Source organism: Aethina tumida, chromosome 1, assembly GCF_024364675.1.
Source record: "Aethina tumida isolate Nest 87 chromosome 1, icAetTumi1.1, whole genome shotgun sequence".
Classification (NCBI taxonomy): Eukaryota; Metazoa; Arthropoda; class Insecta; order Coleoptera; family Nitidulidae; genus Aethina; species Aethina tumida.
In genome coordinates this window covers 8,572,051-8,598,133 of record NC_065435.1, presented here as the reverse complement: position 1 = coordinate 8,598,133, position 26,083 = coordinate 8,572,051, and the positions used below count along the sequence as shown (strand labels likewise).

The 26,083-nt window shown below is 30.7% G+C and overlaps 4 protein-coding genes across 5 annotated transcripts; 2 read left to right on the top strand and 2 right to left on the bottom strand.

Annotated features, from left to right (window-relative positions):
• Positions 1-1,363: 1,363 nt before the first annotated feature.
• On the top strand, positions 1,364-13,106 carry LOC109596294 (cysteine protease ATG4D). Its single transcript, XM_020011807.2, has 8 exons — positions 1,364-1,648; positions 1,712-1,842; positions 10,629-10,821; positions 11,256-11,457; positions 11,843-11,919; positions 11,972-12,175; positions 12,231-12,427; positions 12,481-13,106. Exons 1-8 carry the CDS (start codon positions 1,495-1,497, stop codon positions 12,655-12,657), a joined length of 1,335 nt encoding a protein of 444 aa, XP_019867366.1. The 5' UTR covers positions 1,364-1,494; the 3' UTR covers positions 12,658-13,106.
• Positions 13,107-14,399: 1,293 nt separating this feature from the next.
• LOC109596292 (GTP:AMP phosphotransferase AK3, mitochondrial) lies at positions 14,400-16,017 on the bottom strand. The gene is made up of 4 exons (XM_020011805.2): positions 15,867-16,017; positions 15,662-15,781; positions 14,819-14,991; positions 14,400-14,762 (listed from the first exon to the last, which is right to left on the bottom strand). Exons 1-4 carry the CDS (start codon positions 16,015-16,017, stop codon positions 14,532-14,534), a joined length of 675 nt encoding a protein of 224 aa, XP_019867364.1. The 3' UTR covers positions 14,400-14,531.
• On the top strand, positions 15,981-18,324 carry LOC109596291 (lipoamide acyltransferase component of branched-chain alpha-keto acid dehydrogenase complex, mitochondrial). Of its 2 annotated transcripts, XM_020011804.2 has the most exons (9): positions 15,981-16,121; positions 16,309-16,448; positions 16,501-16,780; positions 16,959-17,036; positions 17,089-17,177; positions 17,231-17,419; positions 17,505-17,900; positions 17,955-18,026; positions 18,092-18,324. In XM_020011804.2, the coding sequence occupies exons 2-9, from the start codon at positions 16,386-16,388 to the stop codon at positions 18,254-18,256; spliced, it is 1,332 nt and encodes a 443-aa protein (XP_019867363.2). In that variant the 5' UTR covers positions 15,981-16,121; positions 16,309-16,385; the 3' UTR covers positions 18,257-18,324. The 2 variants fall into 2 exon arrangements, with proteins under 2 accessions (XP_019867363.2, XP_049818444.1); XM_049962487.1 differs by lacking the exon at positions 15,981-16,121 and having other exon boundaries at positions 16,237-16,448.
• Positions 18,325-18,460: 136 nt separating this feature from the next.
• LOC109596304 (nucleoporin Nup188) lies at positions 18,461-25,085 on the bottom strand. Its single transcript, XM_020011819.2, has 11 exons — positions 24,839-25,085; positions 24,566-24,785; positions 23,702-24,514; positions 23,384-23,644; positions 21,942-22,652; positions 21,364-21,888; positions 21,045-21,311; positions 19,840-20,997; positions 19,492-19,785; positions 19,298-19,440; positions 18,461-19,240 (listed from the first exon to the last, which is right to left on the bottom strand). The coding sequence occupies exons 1-11, from the start codon at positions 24,859-24,861 to the stop codon at positions 18,505-18,507; spliced, it is 5,151 nt and encodes a 1,716-aa protein (XP_019867378.2). The 5' UTR covers positions 24,862-25,085; the 3' UTR covers positions 18,461-18,504.
• Between the last annotated feature and the right edge of the window lie 998 nt (positions 25,086-26,083).

Genomic DNA, 26,083 nt, shown 5'->3' with positions numbered 1-26,083 from the left:
TAATAAAATCAAATAATAATAAATAATTTATAAATAAAAAATATATTAAATTTTAAATAACCTGAAAATATCAATTAATGCTTCAAATACAAAATAGGGGAACAAATACTTATCAATTAAATAATTATTACACATATTTTTAAAAAGGATAAACGAATATTTTGAATAGAAAATATTCAAATTAAAGAGTTTTAGTGAGATTCAATAAATTAATAAGATCAAATGGCAATAAATATATAATTCATGAATAAAAAATATATTAAATTATAAATAATCTAAAAAATTCATTTATTGGTTCAAATATAAAAATAGGGGCACAAATATTTATCAGTTAAATAATTATACATATTTAAAAAGTATAAACGAATATTTTGAATATAAAATATTCAAAATACTGAATTTTAGTGAGATTTAATTAATTAATAAAATCAATTGATAATAAATAAACAATGATCATAAATAAAAAATATATTAAATTATAAATAATCTAAAAAAATCATTTATTGGTTTATATATAAAAATAGGGACACAAATACCGATCAATTAAATAATTATTACGTACATTTTTAAAAAGGATAAACGAATATTTTGAATATAAAATATTCAAAATACGGAGTTTTGTGGGATTCATAAATAAAAAATATATTAAATTATAAATAAACTAAAAAAATAATTTAACGATTTAAATATAAAAATAGGGACACAAAGACCTATCAATTAAATAATTATTACACACATTTTTAAAAAGAATAAGCGAATATTTTAAAATAGAGAGATTTAATAAACTAATAAAATTAAAAGATAATAAATAAATATATTATAAATAAATTAAATAATGAAAATAAATCAATAAAAATTTCCCGAAATGCCCCACATTTAAATTGACGTTTAAAGTACAGAATACGCCTCTAAAATGCCGCTCCATCTCTTGGCGAGTAGTTGTACGTTTAGAAGGAATTTGTTCATTCACGCAACATTATGAGCGTTACATTAGTCTGCATTGAAACCAAACCACACCTGAACACGAATAAATATTTAACGAACAAATTCTCCTTGACTGAACACTAATAAGTCCACAATTGTTTGCGTACGATTATAAAATGTGTTATCAATAATTCCACAGTCCCAATTTTAAAATCATCGGAAGTAACTTTTGACGTCAGATAAGGTGTACGGAACTAAATAAACGTCGCCAAAATAATTACGGTGCGGTGTGCCAAACAGAAATATTTGAAAAAGGCCAAAAGTTGCGTCCGGGCTTCCCTGCGGTCGCGGTAGAAGGTGGTGACGTCATCCGTTAGGATTGGTTTGGAATCGAAACCGCTCACTCGACGGTTCATTGTTTTGAGTGGCGAGCCAGCGCATGTCTCCGATGTAGCGCATTTGTTATTTAGACCGGACGGTGATGGATGCGTTGATTGTGACGAGACGACAACAGTAGATGAAGATGTGTTAAAGACACGGCGTTTTCTCCGGTCAATTCGTGCGGTGAACATGAACGCGCAAATAGTATCGTCCGAACGGTCGATTTTCTTTCCCAAACTTCACTCACCCTCGAACTCCGACAGTCGGCTGCCCGACAATGGGGTTGATGTCGAGGGAAAAGTTAAGACGCGTTTGTTGTCGGTGTGGAACAACGTCAAGTACGGTACGTATTTTGTTTGATGACCAATTCGTTGGTTTAGGCTAACGGGATGTTTGGGGCTTGAAGGTATGAAATTGAAGACCAACTTCTCGAAGGAATCTCCGGTTTGGCTGCTTGGTAAATGCTACAGGAGGATAGAAAGTCCTTCGTCTGATATTACGGAATTGGGGACTGATGTAGCTGCTATTCAAAGTGATGTAAGTTTTTTTTTATGTGTGTATATGTCATGTCATGCTTTTGCCAAATTTCCTAGAAATTTATACTGGTATAGGTAGTTTATAGATTTAGAATTTTATTGTTGTCATGACCAATAAGATTTTTTAACACTCTTATTATTATTATTATGTTTTAGATTAAACTGTTTTATAGTGCATTTCCCTGTATTATAAATGTTTCTTTTTATTAAACTATATATTTTAAAAATTTAAAGATTTTTATTTATTTTTCAACAGGTGTAAGTTGTTTTTTTTTCTACCAACACTTTGAGATACTTTGTACATTTTAATATAATTCTTACCCCTGTACACACTTTTACAGACACATTTTAACAAGGTTCAAATTAAATTAGACAATTTCCTTTGTTTACAAAGTTCTTTTTTATCACCCTTTCGAGATATCTTTTGTTTATTTTAAAGTAAATTTTGTCCCCATACAAATTTCATTGTAAACTTTCACATACACAACACTTTAACAAATTCCCAATTGTAGGGTATATTTTAAAAATTTCAAACATTTTTATTTAATTTTCAACAGGTGTAAGTTCCTTTTTTTTCTACCAACACTTTGGGATATTTTGTACATTTTAATATAATTTTTGCCCCTGTACAAACTTTTACAGGCATATTTTAGCAAATTCCAAATTAAATTAGAAAATATACTTTATTTAAAAAGTTGTTTTTTGCCACCATTTTAACAAATTCCCAATTGTATGGTATAATAGTTACATTTTAAAAATTTAACGATTTTTATTTATTTTTTATCAGGTGTAAGTTGTTTTTTTTCTACCAACATTTTGGGATACTTTGTACATTTTAATATAATTTTTGCCCCTGTACAAACTTTCAACAAGTTCCAAATTAAATTAGACAATATCCTTTATTTACAAAGTTGTTTTTTGTCACTATTTTAGGATATCTTTGTTTATTTTAATGTAAATTTTGTCTCCATACAAGTTTCAGTGTAAACGTTCATATGTACAACATTTTAACAAATTCCCAATTGTATTGTATAATTGTTACATTTTAAAAATTTAAAGATTTTTATTTATTTTTCAACAGGTGTAAGTTGTTTTTTTTTCTACCAACACTTTGGGATACTTTGTACATTTTAATATAATTTTTTTCCCTGTACAAACTTTTACAGGCACATTTTAACAAGTTCCAAATTAAATTAGACAATATCCTTTATTTATAAAGTTGTTTTTTGTCACTATTTTAAGATATCTTTGTTGATGTTAATGTAAATTTATTCTCCATACACATTTCATTGTAAACTTTCATATATACAACATTTTAACAGATTCCCAATTCTATGGTATAGTATTGTTATTTTAAAAATTTAAAGATTTTTATTTATTTTTCTACAGATGTAAGTTGTTTTTTTTTACCAATACTTTGGGATACTTTGTACATTTATATATAATTTTTGCCCCTGTACAAACTTTTATAGGCACATTTTAACAAGTTCCAAATTAAATTACACAATATCCTTTATTTACAAAGTTGTTTTTTGTCACCATTTTAGGATATCTTTGTTTATTTTAATGTAAATTTTGTTTCCATACAAATTTCAGTGTAAACTTTTACATGTACAACATTTTAACAAATTCCCAATTGTATGGTAATAATAGTTATATTTTAAAAATTTAAAGATTTTTATTTATTTTTCATTTGCCCCTGTACAAATTTTTACAGGCATATTTTAGCAAGTTCCAAATTAAATTAAACAATATTCTTTATTTACAAAGTTGTTTTTTGTCACCACTTTAAGATATCTTTGTTTATTTTTCAACAGTTGTAAGTTGTTTTGTTTTTCTACCAACACTTTGGGATATTTTGTACATTTTAATATAATATTTGACCCTGTACAAACATTTACAGACACATTTTAACAAGTTCCAAATTAAGTTAGACAATATCCTTTATATACAAAGTTGTTTTTTATCACTATTTTGAGATATCTTTGTTAATTTTAATGTAAATTTTGTCTCCATACAAATTTCAGTGTAAACTTTCACATGAACAACATTTTAACAAATACCTAAATGTGTGGTATAATTTTAGGCAAGATTCTTTGTTTTCAATTTTATCAAACCAGGCCGGAAAATTGTTTGATCACTCAGACACCATTATTCCAATATTATAAGACAATAAAGAATATTCCTAAAAAAATTAAAGTAATTATTTAACAGCACTAATAGATTTGAATGTGTGAAAAGAATCGCAGAAACAATAATCATTTTTTGAAACGTAATATTGACGTATCCAATTTATTTATTATCACATTGCGTTAGCATGTAAAAACAAACAAAACTTATTAACATTACATTAACAAGTGGAAACCTTAAAACAAAAATATCGATAATTATTTTCGTTTAGGTAATTTAAAACTAAACTAAATAGCACCACTCCCCGGAAATTTAGGGGTGGAGAAAATTCCAGTAACTAGATCATTTATTTACAGGAGGGTTAGAAGCTAAGTTTGTGTGGGGATAATCGTTAAAAATAAGCCAAAGATGGTGAATAATGTGCAATAATGGTCATTACTTTGGCAACTTTGAAAATATTATGGCCATAACTACAGTGGTGGCCTGAGAAATGGCACACATTACCATTTATTATTAATTAGGGAATGCATACCTCTAATTAAATGCAGTCAACATATTTTATGTTTTATTTGAAATAATTGTACTATAATCTTTCTGTAATTATTTATTTTGTACCTAATTTAATTAAAATACACGACTCTTCCATTAATAACTATAATTTATCTAAATTTGATGGTTTTTGATGTTTTAATCGATACTTCAGGTTGTTCCATAATTTTTCAATTGGATTTAGATCGGGAAATACATCCTAATAAGTTTTGTTTATTCAATCGACGTCTGATTGTTTTACTAGACACACTGATTTTGTATGACTCAATTAATTCATTTTTATTTGCCTTGTAGACAAGTTTACTGATTCTTCCAACGTATTTCGTCTATAAAAGGAATTCGTTTTTTGTTTGAACGCTTTCTTATTGTATTTTCCAATGAGCGTTCGTTATTTTATTAACAATAATTCTTTTATTTAATATTCTGCTTCTATAAAATGTTACATACATTTTTCTGTATTGTGGTGGACATAAACTTTAATTTTGAAGGGAATTTTTAATGATTAAATCAATGTTATTAACATTTTTATGTTTAATTTGCTTGTAAACGTAATCCCACATGTTTTCTATAGGGATGATGTCTGGAGATTGGAATGGACAAGACGTAACATCGATGCTTTGATCTTTTAATATATAATCTTGGATTAGCTCATATTTTTAATATATTTTAATAAATTGCTATAATTATAACCACTATACAAACAGTACATCTCATATTTATAACATATTAATACGTTTCTATAATTACTGTATGTAAACATTACATAAACATGACTAAAATCGTATGACAATTAGTAGGAGTTCAAGCTACACTGATTGATTAATTATTGCTGAATTCGTAAAAATCAATGTTGTTTTCGCGATTAACCTAGTTTTTTTTAACGAAACTGTACCACCACATTATATAACAATAATTCAATAAAGAGAAAGCCGACTCTCAGAAATTGAACACGTATAAAAACATTATTATTTCGCAATTACAAGTAGTACAAAACGAGAACAAATATTCCATTAAACGCAACATCGTATATCCTTGAAAAAGTCGCACGGTTTTTCTTATTTTATTATGGTTGATCTCCCCATAAAATTGTCATCCTTTCGGTTCTATGTGTTAAAACGACATGTGTATTGTAAACGTTACTTGTGTGTTGGTTTACAGTCGCATATTTTATGTCAAATCAATAAATCTACGTGTGTGTGTCGTGAATTGGGTACAATTTGTGTGGTGACGTCCAAAGTTCCAGATAAAATCTAATCCAGAACTGGAATCTAAAATAAGTTTTACGTACAGATTATTATTAATTGATTTGATACTATTTCGAGATAAAGTTTTGGCTCATGTTGACTAATTAAATGTTTTCTGTTTTATTTTTAATAATTTATAGTATTTACGTTTCATTAAGATTGGGTTTCTCCTAAAAATAAAATTGAAACTTTGGTATTCGTTTGGTGGTGTATAATAAAGGTTTATTTTTAGAACGCATTGATTTTGATTGTAGACATTTCTGTTGTTAAGTATGTGTAGAATTCGACTGTGTATTGTTAAAGAAAGTAATTAACTCGGGTGTTTCATCGCTGAGTAATTTGTTTGTAATCTAATAAACGCATACCTATCCACGAAGCAGAAATAAACATTGGTTTTATAGGCACATAAATTTATTCAACCTCAAACTATTCACAACATTTACTGTCTTATTCTGCTCATCTTTATTATTAATTTTTATATATTCCTGCATAAACAAATCGTATTTATTAACCAAATTTTAAATCTGAAATTGATAAATTAATTGTAGTGGTTAAAAGTTGGAAACTGTAATTTATTAAATTCCTAAAATTTTTAATCAAGAAGTTTTACTAATTTCAGTGAAAACTCCTCGCAGTAATTTTTTGCTTTTTTAGGGTATACATTTATTTAAATTATTGATGTTAGTGTTTGTATGGTGGTGTTATTTTTATAATTAACTTATACTGATGTTGCCTCCTGAATTAAATTGATTGATATGCTGGAAATTTTATTAATGCACCTAAAAATAGATTTTAATATTTAAAAAGCTTTTATAATTTGGGTGAAGATTGATATTTTTGTTAATTTTACTAATTAATACATATTCTCAAGAGTAAATTCTGGAATTGTCCTAAGGTAGGATAAACTGATTGAGAAGCTTAAAATTGTATTAATTTCATTAAAAATAGAGGTTAATAATTAAAAAGTTTTTATAATTAGGATGATAATCATTATTTATGTTAGTTTTACTAATTAATAAACGTTGTTCAATGAATATATTGAATATTTCTGTTGTTAACTATAAAATTCACCTATTTTTTGTACAAGAAAGTAATTAGCTCATGTGTTTCATCATTCAGTAATTTATTAATAATCTACTAAACGAATACTTATCCATGAAACAGGACGTTGAGTTTACAGATAAATAAAATTATTGAATATTAAATTATCCACAACGTTTTGATTCTTATTCATTATTCTGCTTTATTTCCCCCAAGATAGGATAAACCTATCCTATTAATTTTTATGTATTCTTCCAATGAAACAAATCGTATTTCTGACCCAGATATTGAATCATGTGGACAAGAAACTGATTGATAAGCTTAAAATGTCATTGATATTATAAAAAATAGAAGTTAATCAAAGAGCTTTTATAAATAAGATGAAAATAATTCATTATTTATGTTAGTTTTACTAATTAATAAACGTTTTTCAGTGAATATATTGAATATTTCTGTTGTTAACTATAAAATTCACCTATTTATTGTACAAGAAAGTAATTAGCTCATGTGTTTCATCATTCAGTAATTTATTAATAATCTACTAGACGCATACTTGTCCATAAAACAGGAATAAACTTTGGATTTATAGATACATAAATTTATTGAATAGCAAATTATTCACAGCTTTTTGATTCTTATTCATTATTATGGTTTGTTTCCCCCCAAGATAGGATAAACCTATTCTATTAATTCTCATGTATTGAATCATGTGGACAAGAAACTGATTGAAAAACTTAAAATTTTATTGATATTATTAAAAATAAAAGTTAATAATCCAAAAGCTCTTGTAATTAGAATGAAAACTTTCGTTGATTTTTCTAATTATTAAACATGTTTCTGTAGTTAATTATAAAGCTCAGATTTTAATTGTACAAAAAAAGTTGATAACCTAATCAACGCATACCTATCCATAAAGAAGCGTGAGTATTAATTAAATTATTCACAGAATTTTGACTCTTATTTATTATTCTCCTTTGTTTCCCCCTAAGAAGGGATAAACCTATTCTATTAATATTTATGTATTTTTCCATTGAACAAATCGCATTTCTAACCTAGATTTTGAATTGTGTGGACAAGACACTAATTGATAAGCTTAAAATTTTATTAATATTATTAAAATAATCAAAAAGTTTTTGTCATTAGGATGAAAATCATAATTTTTGTTAATTTTACTAATGAATAAAATAATATAAATTAATTAGTTAAGAGTAGAAATGTTTCATTAATTTGGAATTAATGAATTATAATTTTATTCATTAAAAAGTATTAATTATCAAATTTATTATTTTTATAACATAATTGGACTTATTGAACGTATCTTTGAACCCGATTTTGAATTGTATGGACATGAAACTGATAAATTAATTGTAATTGTTAATATTTGATAAAACTTTATTGTTATTAATCAAAAGGAAATGAAATATAATTGTTAAATTTGATTAAATTTCTATAAAACTAGTTATTAACTAAAAAAACTTTTAATTTCGGTTTCTACTTATTTTTATTGTTAATTTTTATATATTTTTACAATGAATAAATTGTTCTCAACTAGACTATGAATCATGAGGTCATGAAACTGATAAATTAATTACAACGGTTAACATTTAATAAAACGTCATAAAAATGAAGTTATTAATGAAAAAAGTTAATTAAAAAATTTGTAAATTTCGGTGTAAACTGTCAACAGCAACATATTGAAATTTTACAAATTAATAACCATTTCCTAAAATAAATCTGGTCCATTATTCACTTTTATGCATATTTTCGGTAATATCATTAAACTCAATGATTTTTATAAATATTTTATTAATATTCTTAAAAATAGAAGTTGCTAGTCAAATTATATGATTAATAAATATATAATAATATAACAAATAATATACAGGAATAAACATTGTCTTGTTAAACATCAAATTAATCACGTCCTTTACACTCCCATTCATTATTCCGCTTTACTTTACCACAAATATAAGAGATAAACGTGTTCCCCAAATTATTTATTTACAATTCCAATAAACAAATTATATTTTTTCCACCCAGACATTGAATCACGAGGATGAGGGATTTTTTACTAAAAATAAACTTCTGGAAAGGGTAATTAATAATAATATTTTGCTCTTGAATAGTTTCAATGATAAACTGCAACAAACAGTTATAATAAATTAATTAAACATGTATCAAATTACAATCTTATTAATTTCCTAAAATAAATCGTATTTCACACAGACTGTATATTTTTAGAATTCGTTGATCGTTCAAGATCATTACCTCATTAATTTTTATAAAAATTTTATTAATATTCTTAAAAATAGAAGTTGCTGACTGTAATAAACATCCATATTGCTAATTATAGAATTCGATTATGTATTGTAAAAGGAAGTGCATAAATATCACATGTTTCTAAATTGATTATTTTTATGTAAAACAGGAAGAAACATTAATTCTATAGACATACTCATAAATTGTGTTATTTTACCGTATCTCATTATTCCACTTTATTTCCCCAAAAGATAAGATAAACCTAATTAACAACTTTTAGTTAATCCCCAAAATTAGTTAATTAAATTTTATATTGATATATTAGCCACTGAAAGATTATTAAATTAATTATCGTCACAAGTCAAAAGTTTCGTCAGTGACTGAATAATTCGTTGATGATCTAATAAACGCATACCTATAACAATATAACAAATAATATACAGGAATAAACATTGTCTTGTTAAACATCAAATTAATCACGTCGTTTTCACTCCATTCATTATTCCGCTTTATTTTACCACAAAGATAAGAAGAGATAAACTTGTTGCACAAATTATTTATGTATAATTCCAATAAACAAATTTTATTTTTTCCACCCAGATATTGAATCATGAGGATGAGGGATTTTTTTTGCTAAAAATAAAATTCAGAAAAGGGTAATTAATAATAATATTTTGCCCTTGAATAGTTTCGATGATCAACTGCCACAAACATTTATAATAAATTAATTAAATATGTATCAAATTACAGTCTTATTAATTTCCTAAAATAAATCCATTATTCACTTTTATGCATATTTTCAGTAAATAATAAATCGTATTTCACACAGGTTACGAGAGTAATTGAAGGAGTTGAAAAAAGTTTTTATGAGTAGACTGTTTTCTTTTTAATAAAAATATTGAATTTTTTGATGGTGTATATTTTTAGAATTCTTTGATCATTCAACAAGATCATTAAACTCATTGATTTTTATAAAAATTTTATTAATTTTCTTAAAAATAGAAGTTGCTGACTGTAATAAACATCCATATTGCTAATTATAGAATTCGATTATGTATTGTAAAAGGAAGTGCATAAATATCACATGTTTCTAAATTGATTATTTTTATGTAAAACAGGAAGAAACATTATTATTTCTATAGACATACTCATAAATTGTGTTATTTTACCGTATCTCATCATTCCACTTTATTTCCCCAAAAAGATAAGATAAACAATTAACAACAAACTAATTAACAATTTTGAGTTAATCCCCAAAATTAGTTAATTAAATTTAATATTGGTATATTAGCAACTGAAAGATTGTTAAATTAATTATCGTTACAAGTCAAAAGTTTGGTCAGTGAATGAATAATTCGTTGATGATCTAATAAACGCATACCTATAACAGTATAATAAATAATATACAGGAATAAACATTGTCTTGTTAAACACCAAATTAATCACGTCGTTTTCACTCCCATTCATTATTCCACTTTACTTCACCACAAAGATAAGAGATAGACATGTTGCACAAATTATTCATGTACAATTCCAATAAACAAATCGTATTTTTTCCACCCAGATATTGAATCACGAGGATGAGGGATTGGAGGGCTTTAAAAAAGATTTTATTAGTAGACTGTGGCTGACGTATCGTAGGGAGTTTCCCATATTGAATGGGTCGAATTACAGCAGCGACTGCGGATGGGGCTGCATGCTCAGGAGCGGGCAAATGCTCATTGCCCAAGGTCTAGTCCATCATTTTTTGGGCAGAGGTAAGTGTTGTTTAGCTATTTTTTTAGCACGCAATATTAGTAGTTGTTGTTTTTGTACACAAGGCTAGGGTAAATATTGCTAATCACTTTGCGTTATCTCATTAACAGTTATTAATTGCACTTTTAAAGATAGTTCAATTGTTCTTTATTGCAAATAGTGTTTGTGTGCGTAGGCGTAGTTCGTAAACAACAATATCTTACTCGTTAAAGGTTTTACCGAGGCCAATTTATAAGGTTTTACTTATTTATAGTATTTTCGTATTTATCCTCAATGTCGTTTAATATTAAACTTGCGAAAAATGATTTGAGATTATTAACGCACGCCTAATATTTATAAGCTTTATCTGTTTTCCCACATGTGCGTTGCACAAGCAGGAACTGAACTTATATAGACCAGTTGACACCCAAAACCAAAACCGTATGTTTATTTCTAGATTGGAGATGGCAACCCGATTTGTCCACCAAAGCACAGAACTGTGCTAAAAACGTAACACATAGAAAAATAATAAAATGGTTCGGTGACAAACCGTCACTGAACAGTCCCTTGTCGATACACACGTTGGTGACGCTTGGTGAAGCGTCCGGCAAAAAAGCAGGTGACTGGTATGGACCTGGTTTTGTTGCACATTTATTTAGGTAATACATTTTTAATGACCATTTCCTTTAATTCCGATTGGATTTCTCATTAGAAACTAGTCGTTTGATAACGCAAATTTTACTTGTAATGTTTCCTGGGATTTTTTAATTTTCAATTGTGTCAGCTATGGCCGCAAGCAAGTTTGGGTGCTAAGATTAAAACACATAAAAATGTGTTTATAGGAATTTTTAATACCCACGTCACATTTTTAAATGAATACTCAGACTTAAGTCATGTTTATTGTTCTTGTTTGTTTTAAAATCCCTATTATTAATCACAAAGAACTGTTTCAAGGACTAGTATCAATGTTAAACATATCGATTACTGGAAAAATCAATATTAAATCCAATTGAATAATGTATTAAACCAACTTATTATTTTTAGACAAGCTTTCAAACAGGCCTCAAATGATAACTACGAATTTGACTCAATTGGCGTGTATGTGGCTCAAGATTGCGCAGGTAAATCCGCCACTTTCTATTTACCCCAATTCTTAACTCTCTATTATTTTAGTATACATAAGAGACGTATTGGAGGAGTGTACCTTAAAAAATGACAAATGGAAATCTCTCATTCTCTTAATTCCAGTCCGATTAGGGGCAGAAAAGTTTAATTCAATTTATGAGCCATGTTTAACCACACTATTTAGTTTAAAACAATGCATTGGTATAATAGGAGGCCGTCCAAAACATTCCTTGTACTTCGTAGGATACCAAGGTAATAAAAAAACTAAAGATACGAAATATATATTTTATTTATTCAACTTTTACAGATGATAAACTGATCCATTTGGACCCACATTATTGCCAGGAGGTGGTGGATGTTTGGGCGCCAGAGTTTCCCCTGACAAGTTTTCACTGTAGGTCCCCCAGGAAGTTACACATAAGTAAAATGGATCCCTCTTGTTGTGTTGGGTTCTATTGCGCTACCAAAGAAGACTTTTTAAATTTAATTGAGACTGTACAACCGGTAAGATGTTAATTTGTTGGTCGTTGATTTGTTATTAATTGTTGGTGTTGCAGTTGGTTGTTCCCCCAAATAGATCTGGAAGTGGCAACGAGTATCCGATGTTTATCTTCTGCGATGGATACAGCAAAGATGCACAAGTAACACCTAAGAAATTACCACCTCAAGATCTTGAATATTCAATAGATAGTAATGACTCGGATATGGAAACTGAAGCTTTTGAGATTTTGTAAAATTTTAATTTGGGCATCTTTTCGACAGTTCCTTATCGTTTTCGACATTTACAAAAATTGTTTGTACTCATCATATTAATTTATTATTCATAGGCATTTAATGAAATTGTTCTGAAATTATATCAAATGATATACATATGTAATCAATGTTAATTGTTAAATGTTTTATTATGGGACAAGAACAATTTTGTTAAATTTCATTCATTGTAGTTTTACGGAATTATTGTGATCTTATTTGTTTAATTTCTTGTTGCTGTAGAATATATCAATTTATTTTTTGATCATCGCAGTTGTATAAAATTTGTTGTCTGGGTGAAATATAAACTGTTAAATTCTATACATAATTTATTATCAAAATTCTAATCTCTCTATTAGTTTTACTTTATTTTTCTAACTCACACACATAATGAAATATAAAATTGTAAAAATAAACAGTTGTATAAAAATAATGAATTGTTTTATTTAATGTTTGTGATTTGTAATGGTATGTAACTTGATAAAGTCAAGAACTTAATATCAGATTTCAAGGAGTATTGCCCTCAAGGCCTTGAATTAATATTTTTTCCCCACATAAATCTGTCACATTTCTACTCATAGTCTTGACATCTTTTTAAAACCAGCTCAAACTTATCATTTAATCTCATCTGTGAATCAGAGATTCACCAATTACGTCGTGAAATTGTTGATATTATTAATGAGCTGAATGAATTTTATGTTTATAAACTATCTGTTTTCCCATATGTGCGTTGCATAAGTAAAAGCTGCACATTTACCGATGACTAGACATTGAAATGGAAACCATATGTTTATTTTTAAATTGAAAACACAGAAAATAAAATGCTTCGGTGACACAAGTTGGTGACGCTTGGTGAAGCGTCCAGCAAATAAGCCCATGACTATAGTATAGACTGGTTTACTTATTTAGGTAATACATTTTTAACGGCTGTGGCATTTCCTTTAATTTCAATTGATTTCTCATTAGAAATTAGTCATATTCAACATTTGATAACACCAATTTGACTTGTAATGTTTCCTGGGATTTTTTAATGTTTAATTGTGTCAGCTGTTACGACAAACATGTTTGGGAGTTAAGATTAACGCACATAAAAATGTATTTATGGGAATTTTTAATACCCACGTCACATTTTTAAATGAATACTCAAATTTAAATAATATTTATTGTTCTTGTTTGTTTTAAAATCCCTATTATTAATCACAAAGAACTGTTTCAAGGATTAGTTTTAATAAATAATATATTAAGGGAACTTCTTATTTTTAGACAAGTTTTCAAACATGCTTCAAATGATAACTACGAATTTGACTCATTTGGCGTGTATGTGGCTCAAGATAGTGTAGGTAAATCCCCCAATTATTATTTAACCCATTTTTTAACTGGTTGTTATTTTAGTGTACGTAAAACACGTACTGGACGAGTGTACTTTAAAAAATGACAAGTGGAAATATCTTATTCTTTTAATTCCAGTCTGATTAAAGGCAAAACATTTTAATTGGATTTATGAGCCATGTTTGACGACACTGTTTAGTTTAATAGGTCGTCCAAAACATTCCTTGTACTTCGTAGGATACCAAAGTAATAAACTATTAAATATAGAAAATATATATTTTATTTAATCAACATTTACAGATGATAAACTGACCATACCCAACGTTTATCTTCTGGGATTTTATTTTTTGATCGCAGTTGTATAAAATTTGTTGCCTAGGTAAAATAAATGACAATAAATTATATACGTAATATATTGATAAAATTATAGTGTCTCTATCAGTTTTACTTTATTTGTCTAATTCACATACATAATGATATATAAAAATGTAAAAATAAACAGTTGTATAAAAATAATAAATTGTTTTATTTATTGTTGACTCTTGATTTGAAGTGGTATGTAACTTGATAAACAGTCAAGAACTTTAGGCCATATTTCGTCTGACGTGTTACCCTCAAAGTCTTGAATTATCTTCTTCTTCCTATAAAAATCTATCACAGGTCTGGTCATAGATTCGTACATCTCCAATCTTTTTAAAACCACCTCGGGCTTGTCATCTTCTCTCTGAACAAGTGGTTCTCCAGTTACGTCATCTTTCCCCTTTAAAAGATCACATCAGAAATTTATTACGATGGACTTTTTTGTCGAATTCTTACAGGGACTTTGGGTGCGTTAAAGTCGTTGTTGTACACTCTTCCGCTGGGTAAATGGACCCATCTACCCTTAACTCTGTCTATGATTATCTGAAATGGTACCACGAGATTAATTACCAGGTCTAAGTTTTGTTCTTTCCACAGGGCTTCCGCCTGAGATATTGTCCTAGGGAATCCTAAAAACAGCAACATTCTAAAGGGTTTGATGCGAAATTTTTGAAAAATATTTATGAAAAGCAAATTCTACAGTGATGAGAATAAATTTAAATCTACTAAGCTTTAGTGTAGCTATTCGTTATTAAAAAATACTATAATACGTTGTTAAGCGAAAGCTATATATATACAGGGATGTTTAAATACAATAGTCTGTTTTATTTTCAAGCTCTACATTTATAAATTATATTAGTTTTTTAACTGAATATAATTAATGTAATAGATCAAAAGTATAAAAGTTATTTTCAGATCTTTGTTATTAAGCCAATATTTATTTAGGTAATTCTCAAATATAATTAGAAGTTTATTATTTGCTTTTGTTTTTGTCGCTTTTAACAACGTCTTTGCCCACAATATTGCTTAGAAACTTATAATTTATAAACTCCCATTTACTGTATAATTTAATTTGACACCACATAATTTTATTATTAAAACGACGCTCTCGAATTAATTTATTAATTAATTTAATAAATTCTTAAAATTCAGAACTATTTAACTATAAACAAAATATTTATATTTTTTCTGACTAAAAAAACTCGTATTTCAACGAGTTTTTGACCAAAAAGAGCGTCACCAAAGTTGAAACTAAATACATTTTTACCAGCAATTTATCTACATTAAACAACAAATTACCATCTAGCAGCCAAGCAGGATTTTTGACATTTTTTATTTCACTCACAATAAACTTAATCATAACATCATCAGGCACCAATTGTCCAGCCTTAATGTATTTACTGGCCTCCAAACCAACACCTGAAATAAATGCATAAATTCCATACAAAGCCGAAAAATAAATAGGAAATATGTTAATTGAAAATACAAATTAAATCACACTTACTGGTCCCCTTCTGAATATTCAGTCTTAATTTGTCGCCACTCGAAATATGTTCTAGACTGAAGTTCTTAACGATACGGGAAGAAATCGTCCCTTTTCCCGAAGCGGGAGCACCTAATATCACAGATTTGAATATTTTCGTTGCGGTTGCCATTTCGCACTGTGTACAAACGCTTTTCGACTGTGTTACCTCCGTACAAAATACTATTTAATGAGACCGGATTGACCTTTGGAATGGCCTGTATAAATACTGATAACGTATGTTGAGATTTCTCTCATTCGCCATGGCCCGAATATAAATATAATTTTTAAAAATATGCATCGTGTACACGAGATAAATGTAAATGTTTTAAGCCAAAAATAATCTATTATAACCTGAAACGAATTTACATTTGTAACTAGCAGCGGGAAATTCGAAACACCCATATCTGCTTTGTTTTTGTAGTGAATTGTTGCCTCATAAGTACTGATAACCATCCGGATTACTACACACATCCACCAGTTAACAGTCAGTAATCGAAGATGTCACACACCAGAACCGCGACCATTCTTCACACGTGCCTCAAACATCAACCAACAGTTTTTGTAAGTCTTGTTTTTCTTTCAGCATTACCTTTCTTAAGGTTGTTTCTTTCAGAATGGCATCAGACAGCTGCATTCGACGCGGTTCTTGGAGAAAAATGTGGCCTTCAACCTGTCGGACATTGGGGAAGGCATCAGGGAAGTGGTGGTGAAAGAATGGTTCGTTAAAGAAGGCGACAAGGTGGCTCAGTTCGATAATATCTGCGAGGTACAGAGTGATAAAGCATCAGTAACAATCACCAGCAGATACGATGGTGTCATCTCCAAACTACATTACAAAATAGACGATATCGCTTTGGTTGGGAAACCGCTAGTTAATATTGAAACTGACGGAGGTTTGTGAAATTTATTTATAAGTTTGTTATTATAGTTCATGTCTTTTGACAATAGATAACGCCAAAGGTGGATTAAACTGTGCCTGTTTTTATTATTTCGTCATCTTGATGTAATATCTATTTGTTTACGCAAAATTAAACACCATTAAAAATACGATAAGTAAAATTACACTTACAGAAGGACCTGAAGAACCTAGTACTCCACCAGCAACTGGTACCGCACCAACAACAGAACCTCAAGCAGTGAGAGTACCCGGTAGGTTTTCAAATCATTTGAAACTCGAAACTCATTTAATATTTTCTTCTAGAAGTCAAATCAACTAAAGAAGAAGTAGCTAAAATATCCAGTGAAATTATATGTATACCTTCAGTACGTCGCCTAGCTAAGGAACACAGCGTGAGTTGTCTTCTCTGATAAGTGATCCAGTTTTAGTAATGGTTAAATTGTAGATTGACCTGTCAAAAATTCAAGGAACAGGTAAAAATGGCAGGATTCTTAAGGAAGACCTCCTGCAGTACCTTCAAGGTGCCTCCCCAGAACCACCAACAAAGAGTCCAACCCCTTATTCAAGCGAGGACAGAAAGGAGGCAATAACCGGGTTCCGACGTGTTATGGTCAAAACTATGTCAGAATCATTAGTTAGTAACTTTATTTTGTATATTGAACGCCCTTTGAAGATGGTACCAATAAAAGTATTATTTTCCGTATTTGTATTGTTTTCAGAAAGTGCCCCATTTCGTGTACAGTGACGAAGTAACGGTAACAAAACTGTCGCAACTCAGGAAGTCGTTAAAATCCGTGCCGGAACTGCAGGAGAGAAAAATCTCGTTCATGCCCTTTATCATTAAGGCCGCCTCTAACGCTCTTAAAAGGTATCCGATTATTAACGCTACCACGGACGAGAACTTGGAAAATATTATTTACAAAGGCAAGCACAACATCGGCATTGCCATGGACACTAAGGTAGGGTTGGCGGTACCAGTTATCAAGGACGTGGCCAATTTAAGTGTGTTAGAAATCGCCGATGAGTTAAACAGGCTTTTAAAGTCCGGAAAAGACGGGAATTTTGCGCCAAGTGATGTTACGGGAGCTACATTTTCTATTTCGAATATTGGAGTTGTAAGTTGACGCACACTGGCATGATTAAGTACGATTTTAATCCGGTGTTTTTAGATTGGGGGTACTTACATGAAACCAGTGATTTCTCCTCCTCAAGTCGCCATTATTGCCATTGGGAAAGTACAGGTAATATATCTATATTCTTTATTTCTTAGGCTGAAAGGAAGTGTTAAATGTTTTTTCATTGTTAGGCGGTTCCGAGGTTTGATGAACAAGACAATGTTATCAAGCGGGAAATAATTAATGTGAGTGCATCGGCGGATCATCGAATAATAGACGGGGCAACTATGGCAAACTTCATCCAAGTGTTCAAGAGGCAAATTGAGAATCCCACTTTACTGTTCTTGGATGTGTAATGGATCATTTTTGTGGAAGGTGGATCTGGGTTATTTTTGTTTAACTGAATAAAGTATATTTTTATTAATTTGTTTGATTTATTTCCTTATCCATGGTGATCTTGTTGTGTTACTAGCTGAAACAAACAATATTTGAACGTGTACTTAAAGTACTCACCAGAGACACGTCCCAGTTAAATGAATCAACTGATTGAAACGACATAATTTAGAAAAAGAAAATTCTATATTTGATACATAGTTAAATACAATTATGTTAAATGACAAATATTAGAAAACCACAAAGATATCACTAATAAAAAGTTTTCGGTGATGACATCATCATATTTTTTATCCATCCACTTGCCTATCAAAAACCTCCTGAAAAGATCCTTTTCTGTGTTGGTTGTAGTTCTTAAAGTCGGCATCAGTTCAGTCTTTAACAGTTCCACAGTCCTCCTTTTCACGTAGTCGTTGAAAAATTGCAATTCCGAATTCAGATTTCTTTGATAAAACTGTAATTCACTAGGAGGTAACGAGTTCAAGGCTAACGTTACTTGATCCGCTATAAACAACATCAACATCTCCAAGCCAGTCCTGACATGCACAGCGTTGAGCCTCGCAACCCAAGGATCTTGCAGACCTGTGTACTCGAAAAATCCATGGAAGAAGGCGCTGTGCCTTTGAGCGTCGATATCGTCTACTTTGGCCTGGTACTCCACTAGTCCAATGAACTTTTTCCTCAGACCCATTTCTTCTGTTATCGGCGTCTTTCCTTTGGATTTTTGTTCTATTTGATTTAAAGTTTTGCAGAGATTATGGGCCAGGCACAGCAATCTACCATACGTCAAATCTGATGTTATTGGGGCGTCCAAATTGGGTACACTGAAGTCGTTGTTGATTAAATTGTACAAAGATTGCTCCTCATCTATTGGCCCCAAATAACCTATTAATCCTGGATTCAATCTATATAAACAATTACAAGCCATGCCCACAATTGTAATTAATCTAAAATAACAACACACAGTTATATAAAACCAATCTAAAATAATTACCAGTGCTCACTTATTGATTGCAGTGATCATCAATTCGGTGGCCACCATTTCTGGGTTTGATTCCCTATCGGGCACCCCAATAGGGTGGAAAATAATATTTTTAGGCCTGAGAATAAGTGAAATGCATGAATTGATTGTCCTTTGAATTCCAAGCTGAAAAAGTAATGTTATAATCTATAATTATAATATAAACCAGCCACTTACAATCGCCACATTATACGTTTTGTTTGACTGACAATACCAAACCCGATCCCACTTGTAAAACAGCCTTTCAATAAGCACTAGTGTTTCATAAACCAAATCCAACGCATTAAAGTCTACAGTTGATTCAGTGAGCGTTAAAATGTGCTGGATAATGGATTCGTTTAAGGTAAAGAACAGGAAGCAATTCTTCAACGCGTTCACTTCAAATTCATTAAGTAAGGCCCGGGTAAACTTTACCAAAAGGGTGCACAAAAACCACCCATCTTGTATGTCAATAAATTGTGTGTAGTCAGGCTAAAACATACCATTAAGTCATCAATTATTTCGTTTTTTTTTAAATATATTTACCCTTCGTTTTTCTTGTATTAACAACGCCAACAGTGGGGCTTCAATTGTGTCATAGAAGTCACGTAGTGGTTGGCACATGTATTCACGTGCCAGAGGTGACTCTATAAGAAGAACTAGACTGTGCAATGACGCTCTAGCTAGTGGCAAGGTAAATTTGTATTTCAATAGGTCAGGTGTTGATTCTAGTAGTTTATTGAAGTAATTTTTGTAATAGATCCATAATCTACACTCCTTGACACATTTAAGTGACATTACAGAATTCACTATGGTTATTACAAGAAGCCAGCCATTTGGTGAATGATCCCTGCTGTATGGGTCTTCCTTTAACTTCGCCAGAAGGTTTTGTTGCAGTGCTTCATATTCAACTTCAATTTCAACGCTTAGGGATTCCAGCAATTCGACTAGAATTTCTGGTTGGTTCTGAAAGTACTTCTTGTTGGATATTATAACGCTGTTAATGGTGCACAAGAAGGCCTGTCTTGTGTTGGGTGACAAACCCTTTTGATACATGCTCAGTTTTCTGCTCACAAACACCAACTTATTGATCATCACTTCGTCTTTTTCGCCAAAATGAACCGACCATTTGGACAAAAACAGCAGGCACAGGTCTATCCAATAATTTACAATTTTATCGCTGGCAAAATCTTTCGTCAGCCCATCCAAACTCGACTCCATAATCAGAATTTTCATGTTGTCATTAGAAAATACAACTGGATATTTCACATCCAACATAACCAGAAATTCGGTCCAGGCTTTAAGCAGTTCAATTGCCTCATCAGTTTCATCTTCAGTTTTCAAGTTTGCAAACACTTTCAACAAGTATTTCAGCCATTTATCGATGTTTTCGTTCATCATGAACTTGTCCAAGACCTTTTGGAAGTTGCACTTTTTCTTAATAGAGTCTCCACCGTCATCCACATGTTCAGCGTTGAATTTTTTAATGCGATCATTGTACAACTCTATGTTGAATATCTTCAGGATGCATTTGTATACTTCGGGTTTGTTGTCGAAATTCCTCCAGAGCGGGTCCGCCAACAGCCACCAGAACTGCTCCAACTCTATTATATCGTTTATCAAGTGGTACCTCTTGCTGATCCACAAAGTGCTCATGATCCTCAATATTCCTAGTTGTAGTGGATGTTTTAAATATTCTGAGGACTAAAACCCGACATTTAGATCCAAAATTTAAACATTTTAACGCTTACCTTTCTAATGTTTTGGAGATAATCAATCATGAAATCGTTCACAGTGTCATCTCCAACCGACTCAACGGCGTACCATTTTTTGGAGCACTGAACGTTGAAGAAGGCGGCCGTCATTCCGTTCTGATGGGCGATGCACGTGTTGATCAGTTCGATTATGTCGTACTTTACGTCGTCATCTTCCAGCGGATCCCTGAGACGATCCAGGAACAGGCTTTGCACCTGATCAAAGTCCAGTCCCAGGAAGCTGAGCAACGGATAATTTTTTTCCTTCAACACACAAACTTTAGAACAAAATTTTGATTGGTCCTCAGTAACTTACTCTTGCGACTACTTCTAAAAATTTGCAGCAAAGCTTGACGAGGTTCACGCAGTACGCGTTTATGAGGTACCCTGAGATGCTCTTAGTGATGACGTCGATGTAGCCACTGATGACCAGTTTATAGTTTTGCTTGGTGAATATGTGCTTGTGTTTCATCAGCAACAAGAGAAATGCTATTTGTTGCCGTGCATTGTCCAAGATCACCGTCGATGAACCTTTAATCCAGTCAGTTTCTTGAGACATGATAAGTCGCAGGAAATTTTTTCCCTTCTTCAAGAAAGTAAGGTAGCTCTTTAATATCCAGTCCTCGTGCAGGAACCCGTAGAGGACACAGTCAAATAGCTTCGTCACCAGTGGGTCTTCGCACGGATATTGCTTTTGTAAAACTTCCACAAACACAGTGGTACAGGCTTTGGTTATTTCAGCCTTCTGATAAATATGTTCGTAACGCCACTTCGTGTGATGGGGAACTACGTAGGTCAACAAATGCCACACTCCCATAACCATGGGGTCTATTTGGTTTGTCTGTATTTGAAAATTCTGGTTAATTTTTTACGTATCAAGGTTTAATTACTTACCTTAACCATGGCACCCACAAATTTAATGTACAACATTAAAAATTCGTGCTCGGGGTGAGACTCTTCCTCCTGCAAACAGTAATGCAAGGCATTCCCGTCGAACAATGCGTCACGAAACAGCTGAGGAATGGACAGTTCCTTAATGTACTTGGTGTTAAATATGTTCTTCCTTAAGCTGATGTTAAAGGCGTCTTCGAACTTCAACAAGCCTTTCATAACCAACTTGAAATTCACTGAGAAATACAACCTGATTAAGTCGTAGTTCCTCAAGTTTCCTTTAAAAAAATACATTGGTATCACGTCCAGGTGCTTGATGCAACTTTTAAGGCCGTGATCATGTTCATAAACGCCATCATACTTTTCCAAAATGTTCAAGATCAATTCGTAGCCGTTCGTGATCCTGCTGATCAACTGGGGAAACTTCAGCTTGGTCGTCACCAATATTCCCATATACTGTTCCATCAATTTAAAGAAACTGTACGAGAATCTGAACTGTTGGTGGTAGTCTCCTCTTAGTTCATAATAAGCAACGCTTGAGTCGGCAGGAACAACGAAAATGTCATTGCCGTCGAACAAGCGTTGTGGTTCTTGAAGAATTCTTGGGGTGTCGTTAAAAATACGCTTCTTTTGATACAGGGATCCTTCTGATTGGTTTGGCATTGGTGTTGCGTCCGCTAAATAGGTCGGTAAGTTGTTCAGGAAGTGTATGACCTGCGAAATACGGAGAAACTGATTCAATCCGCAATTACGTCTATTTAAATCAATTATTTAAATTGAAAATGGATGGTTTTAATACGTTTAATTAATTTTTATAGAATTTGTGTCAAAATTACGTACTAAGTACGTGCCCAAATAACAAATTTTTGGTATAAAATAACCTTAGTAAAATATTTTTTAACAATTTACATTAAATAAAATAATGATATATATAATTTAACATTTAAATAAGTTGCTGTAATAATGACGACTATTGTATATATCTATTTATTCTTGTTCATACCAATTATTACTGTTAAAATAACTGTTTCCTGTTTATTAATCTATAAAAATACTTACCTATAATACAAATTCAAAACACACGAAACATAACTAATGGTGGTAAAAATTATAAATATTAAGATAATTTATTTAATATGTTGAAGGAATAAATTAGGAAAGAGTCAGGACACCCCTGACTAATTTCCCAATTTTTATTTTATTCACATTTTTCACATATTTTTGTCTAATTGTATTAATAAATAGGCAGCAACATATATACATGGTGCTTCTAAAATAGAGAGGATTTCCTCTCTGCCCTATTTTCTACACCAACTAAATATTTTTTAGAACTATTAAGTTTTTCATATACTTTGAACACCTATTTTGAAAATAACTTTTATTGTAAGACATTCTAATGGCAAAAAAGCTCTTTAAGAACTAATAAGTTTAAATTATAAACTTACTTCTTTCCGACAATCCGACAAGACTAAACTCTTGAAAATCGTAACAAACGAATGGAAATCACTGGGAAAGGCCTCCACTGCCACTGTAATTACAGGCGCAAAGCTAACTCTTGCTTTAAATTCTTCATGACCTAATAACACAGCAACGAGTGGGACAACACCTGGTTGCACAAATAAGAATTTAGGTTCTGAGCACATTGACGAAAATTCCATCAGGAATTTATTTATTCCCGCCAATATTTTATACCCAGTTGAGCTTTTCTAAAAGCAAAATATTATATAATAATAATTATATACTTTATATTTTATAATACTTACTTTAAAGATTTTATTTGATGCTAAAGAATGTAGGCACTCAAATATTTTCCTGGAAGTCAACCTCTCAAGTAGATTGTTGCAGGCTTCATAGGCTTCCTCTTTCTGCGTTACAGATGCCTTCAAAACTGTGCACAGAAGCAACACAATACCATTTTCTTGTTGCATCTCCAACATATTTATGTCCTTTTCCAGTTCAGGTGAAAATGTTTTGTACATATCGGGGTTTTCCCAATATTTGTGGGCAACAACAAATAAACAACCAATTTCACAATATTTCAAATGTTGTGTTGTTTCCTTTTTTGAGTATTTGGATGCTTCATCGTACAAAGAATGCCGTGCAAAGCTGTGTGTTAAAAACAGGTTGAGCAAGTCAGTCAGTTCACTACCTGTCAAAGTGAGGTACTGGAGAATGTTTATCATTAACAACACCAGCTCAATTTGTTCTTGATCATTTCTGAGTACCAAGCTTTCAATATGGAAACACTTAGAAGCCTTTTCTTTGTCAATGAAAAACACTGAGTTTTTAAACATTTTTAGTATATTATCCCACAGTTTGCGCATATCTATGGACTTTAAAAACTTATTGAAGGGTGCATGGAACTTGTGTTTAGGATTTTGTCCCTGTTCAAGTATGAATCTTAATATTTTTAACAGGAACATGCGCTCCGATGAGTAAAATATGTAAATGTTGTCAATTAGACATCTGGTGCCAGTCTCAAAGTTAATTATGCACTTCAAGGCATTCACTTTTCCATAATATTCAAACATTAGAAAATTACATATTACACCCCAGGCAATTTCAGCTTCTAAGTCCTAAAATTTAGAATATTAGATTAAGCAGCTGTGAACTAAATGTAAACATACCAATTGAACACTGGTTAAATTAATAAAGCTATTCATGGAGTCTTCATCATCAAACTTCTTCTTTTTGATCCAGTCATTGTAGCTTTCCTTGGTGTATGGTTTATACTCAAGTAATCCAGTGACCAACTGGTCCTTGCACATTTTTAAAATATCCTCTATGACATCTTTGGTGATTCCAGTGTTGAAGCCGGACACCACTTGATATATTTTTTTCCATATCCTACGGCAAACAAATTCAGTTTGTGACCATAATTAATTGTCAGTTAAACTCACGGTATAGTGTCAGAGTCTGTCATGTTCGAAAGTGTTTCAAAAACAATCCGGCAATTTTTAGGTTAACGCTTTAGGAGGGAACGTTGAATTCACATTGGACTGACGTAAAATAACACACAGTAAATAAACCACATTAAAAATTCAATATTTAAGGTATAGACACATAGAAATTTATTCAATAAGTAATTAATAACTGAAAATAATTGAAAAATTAATTACTTATATGTACAACTTTGTACAGGTTAAGTTGTCAGTTATTAACGGTATGGACGTTTAATGAGTGGACAACAAACACAGCAACAAGTTGGTATGTAATTTTTTGTGTTTAATTAATTTGTACCGAAATTTGAAAAATTATGTTTATTTTTGGGACGGATAAACAAAAAATATGATTGTCTCATAAATATGTTAATAAAAATTTATAATAGAAATATAAGTACAGACGTTTAAAATGTAGCCAAATGAGGGTAACTCCAAATTTAGACCAAAAGAATTTAAAAGTGAATTCTGCGTCTAAAATTATTGTCTCATGATGTCACGTTTATATAAGTTTCTCCACTTTTGTTGTATGAAATTATGTTATTAATAAAACAAATAGTGTTATTTATTTCTTATTAGATATATATTTTCCTACCAAAAAGTAGAATTTTTATTAGAATAGTACTATGAATACAAGAAAATCATTAAGTTATTGATATTTAATATTTTTCTATCGCCTTAGACTCAAATTATTAAACGCAACAACTATTAAAAAGAAATTGAGTATATTAATGTTCATATTTTATATAACAGAATTCAATATATATTTTTTAATGTCTTATACACATTGAAAAATATAAATTGAAAATCATTTGAAATTTAAAATTCAGTCAGCGCTCAAGAGAAATCACAGTATTTAGTTCCCTCTACAATATTGTCCTAAAAAAATCAATCCTGGGTTTAGCTATTCCCTACTAGATGTCGCGAACAAATTAAGCAAGAGTTAAAAAAATACTTTGTACCTTTTATCTCAATACTAAAAGTAATACTATGCCTTTTGAAGTCTTAATTCAAAATTTAACATAGGAAGTGTTTTGTTTAAAAGGCGAATTGACGTGATTGCTTGATATAAATGAGGAAGAAATCGTTATGCGTCTTACTAAACGTACGATAGATGATGCTGACGGTTAGCATTGGTGGTTTGAGTAAGAGAAAACAGCGCAAGTCATATGAGTAATAAAATCCTGTCCCCCACTTTATCCGAGT

Coding starts and splice junctions, on each gene's coding strand:
- LOC109596294 (XM_020011807.2), top strand. CDS start 1,495: ATGAACGCGCAAATAGTATCGTCCGAACGGTCGATTTTCTTTCCCAAA. Junction 1,649..1,711: donor GTGGAACAACGTCAAGTACG/GTACGTATTTTG, acceptor TGGGGCTTGAAG/GTATGAAATTGAAGACCAAC. Junction 1,843..10,628: donor TAGCTGCTATTCAAAGTGAT/GTAAGTTTTTTT, acceptor TTTTCCACCCAG/ATATTGAATCACGAGGATGA.
- LOC109596304 (XM_020011819.2), bottom strand. CDS start 24,861: ATGACAGACTCTGACACTATACC. Junction 21,889..21,941: donor TTGTGGGTGCCATGGTTAAG/GTAAGTAATTAA, acceptor TTTCAAATACAG/ACAAACCAAATAGACCCCAT. Junction 19,441..19,491: donor AAACGTATAATGTGGCGATT/GTAAGTGGCTGG, acceptor TTACTTTTTCAG/CTTGGAATTCAAAGGACAAT.
- LOC109596292 (XM_020011805.2), bottom strand. CDS start 16,017: ATGGCAACCGCAACGAAAATATTCAAATCTGTGATATTAGGTGCTCCC. Junction 14,992..15,661: donor TCCTGCTTGGCTGCTAGATG/GTAATTTGTTGT, acceptor TGCTGTTTTTAG/GATTCCCTAGGACAATATCT. Junction 14,763..14,818: donor TTAACGCACCCAAAGTCCCT/GTAAGAATTCGA, acceptor GATCTTTTAAAG/GGGAAAGATGACGTAACTGG.
- LOC109596291 (XM_020011804.2), top strand. CDS start 16,386: ATGTCACACACCAGAACCGCGACCATTCTTCACACGTGCCTCAAACAT. Junction 16,449..16,500: donor AACATCAACCAACAGTTTTT/GTAAGTCTTGTT, acceptor TGTTTCTTTCAG/AATGGCATCAGACAGCTGCA. Junction 17,037..17,088: donor TCAAGCAGTGAGAGTACCCG/GTAGGTTTTCAA, acceptor ATTTTCTTCTAG/AAGTCAAATCAACTAAAGAA.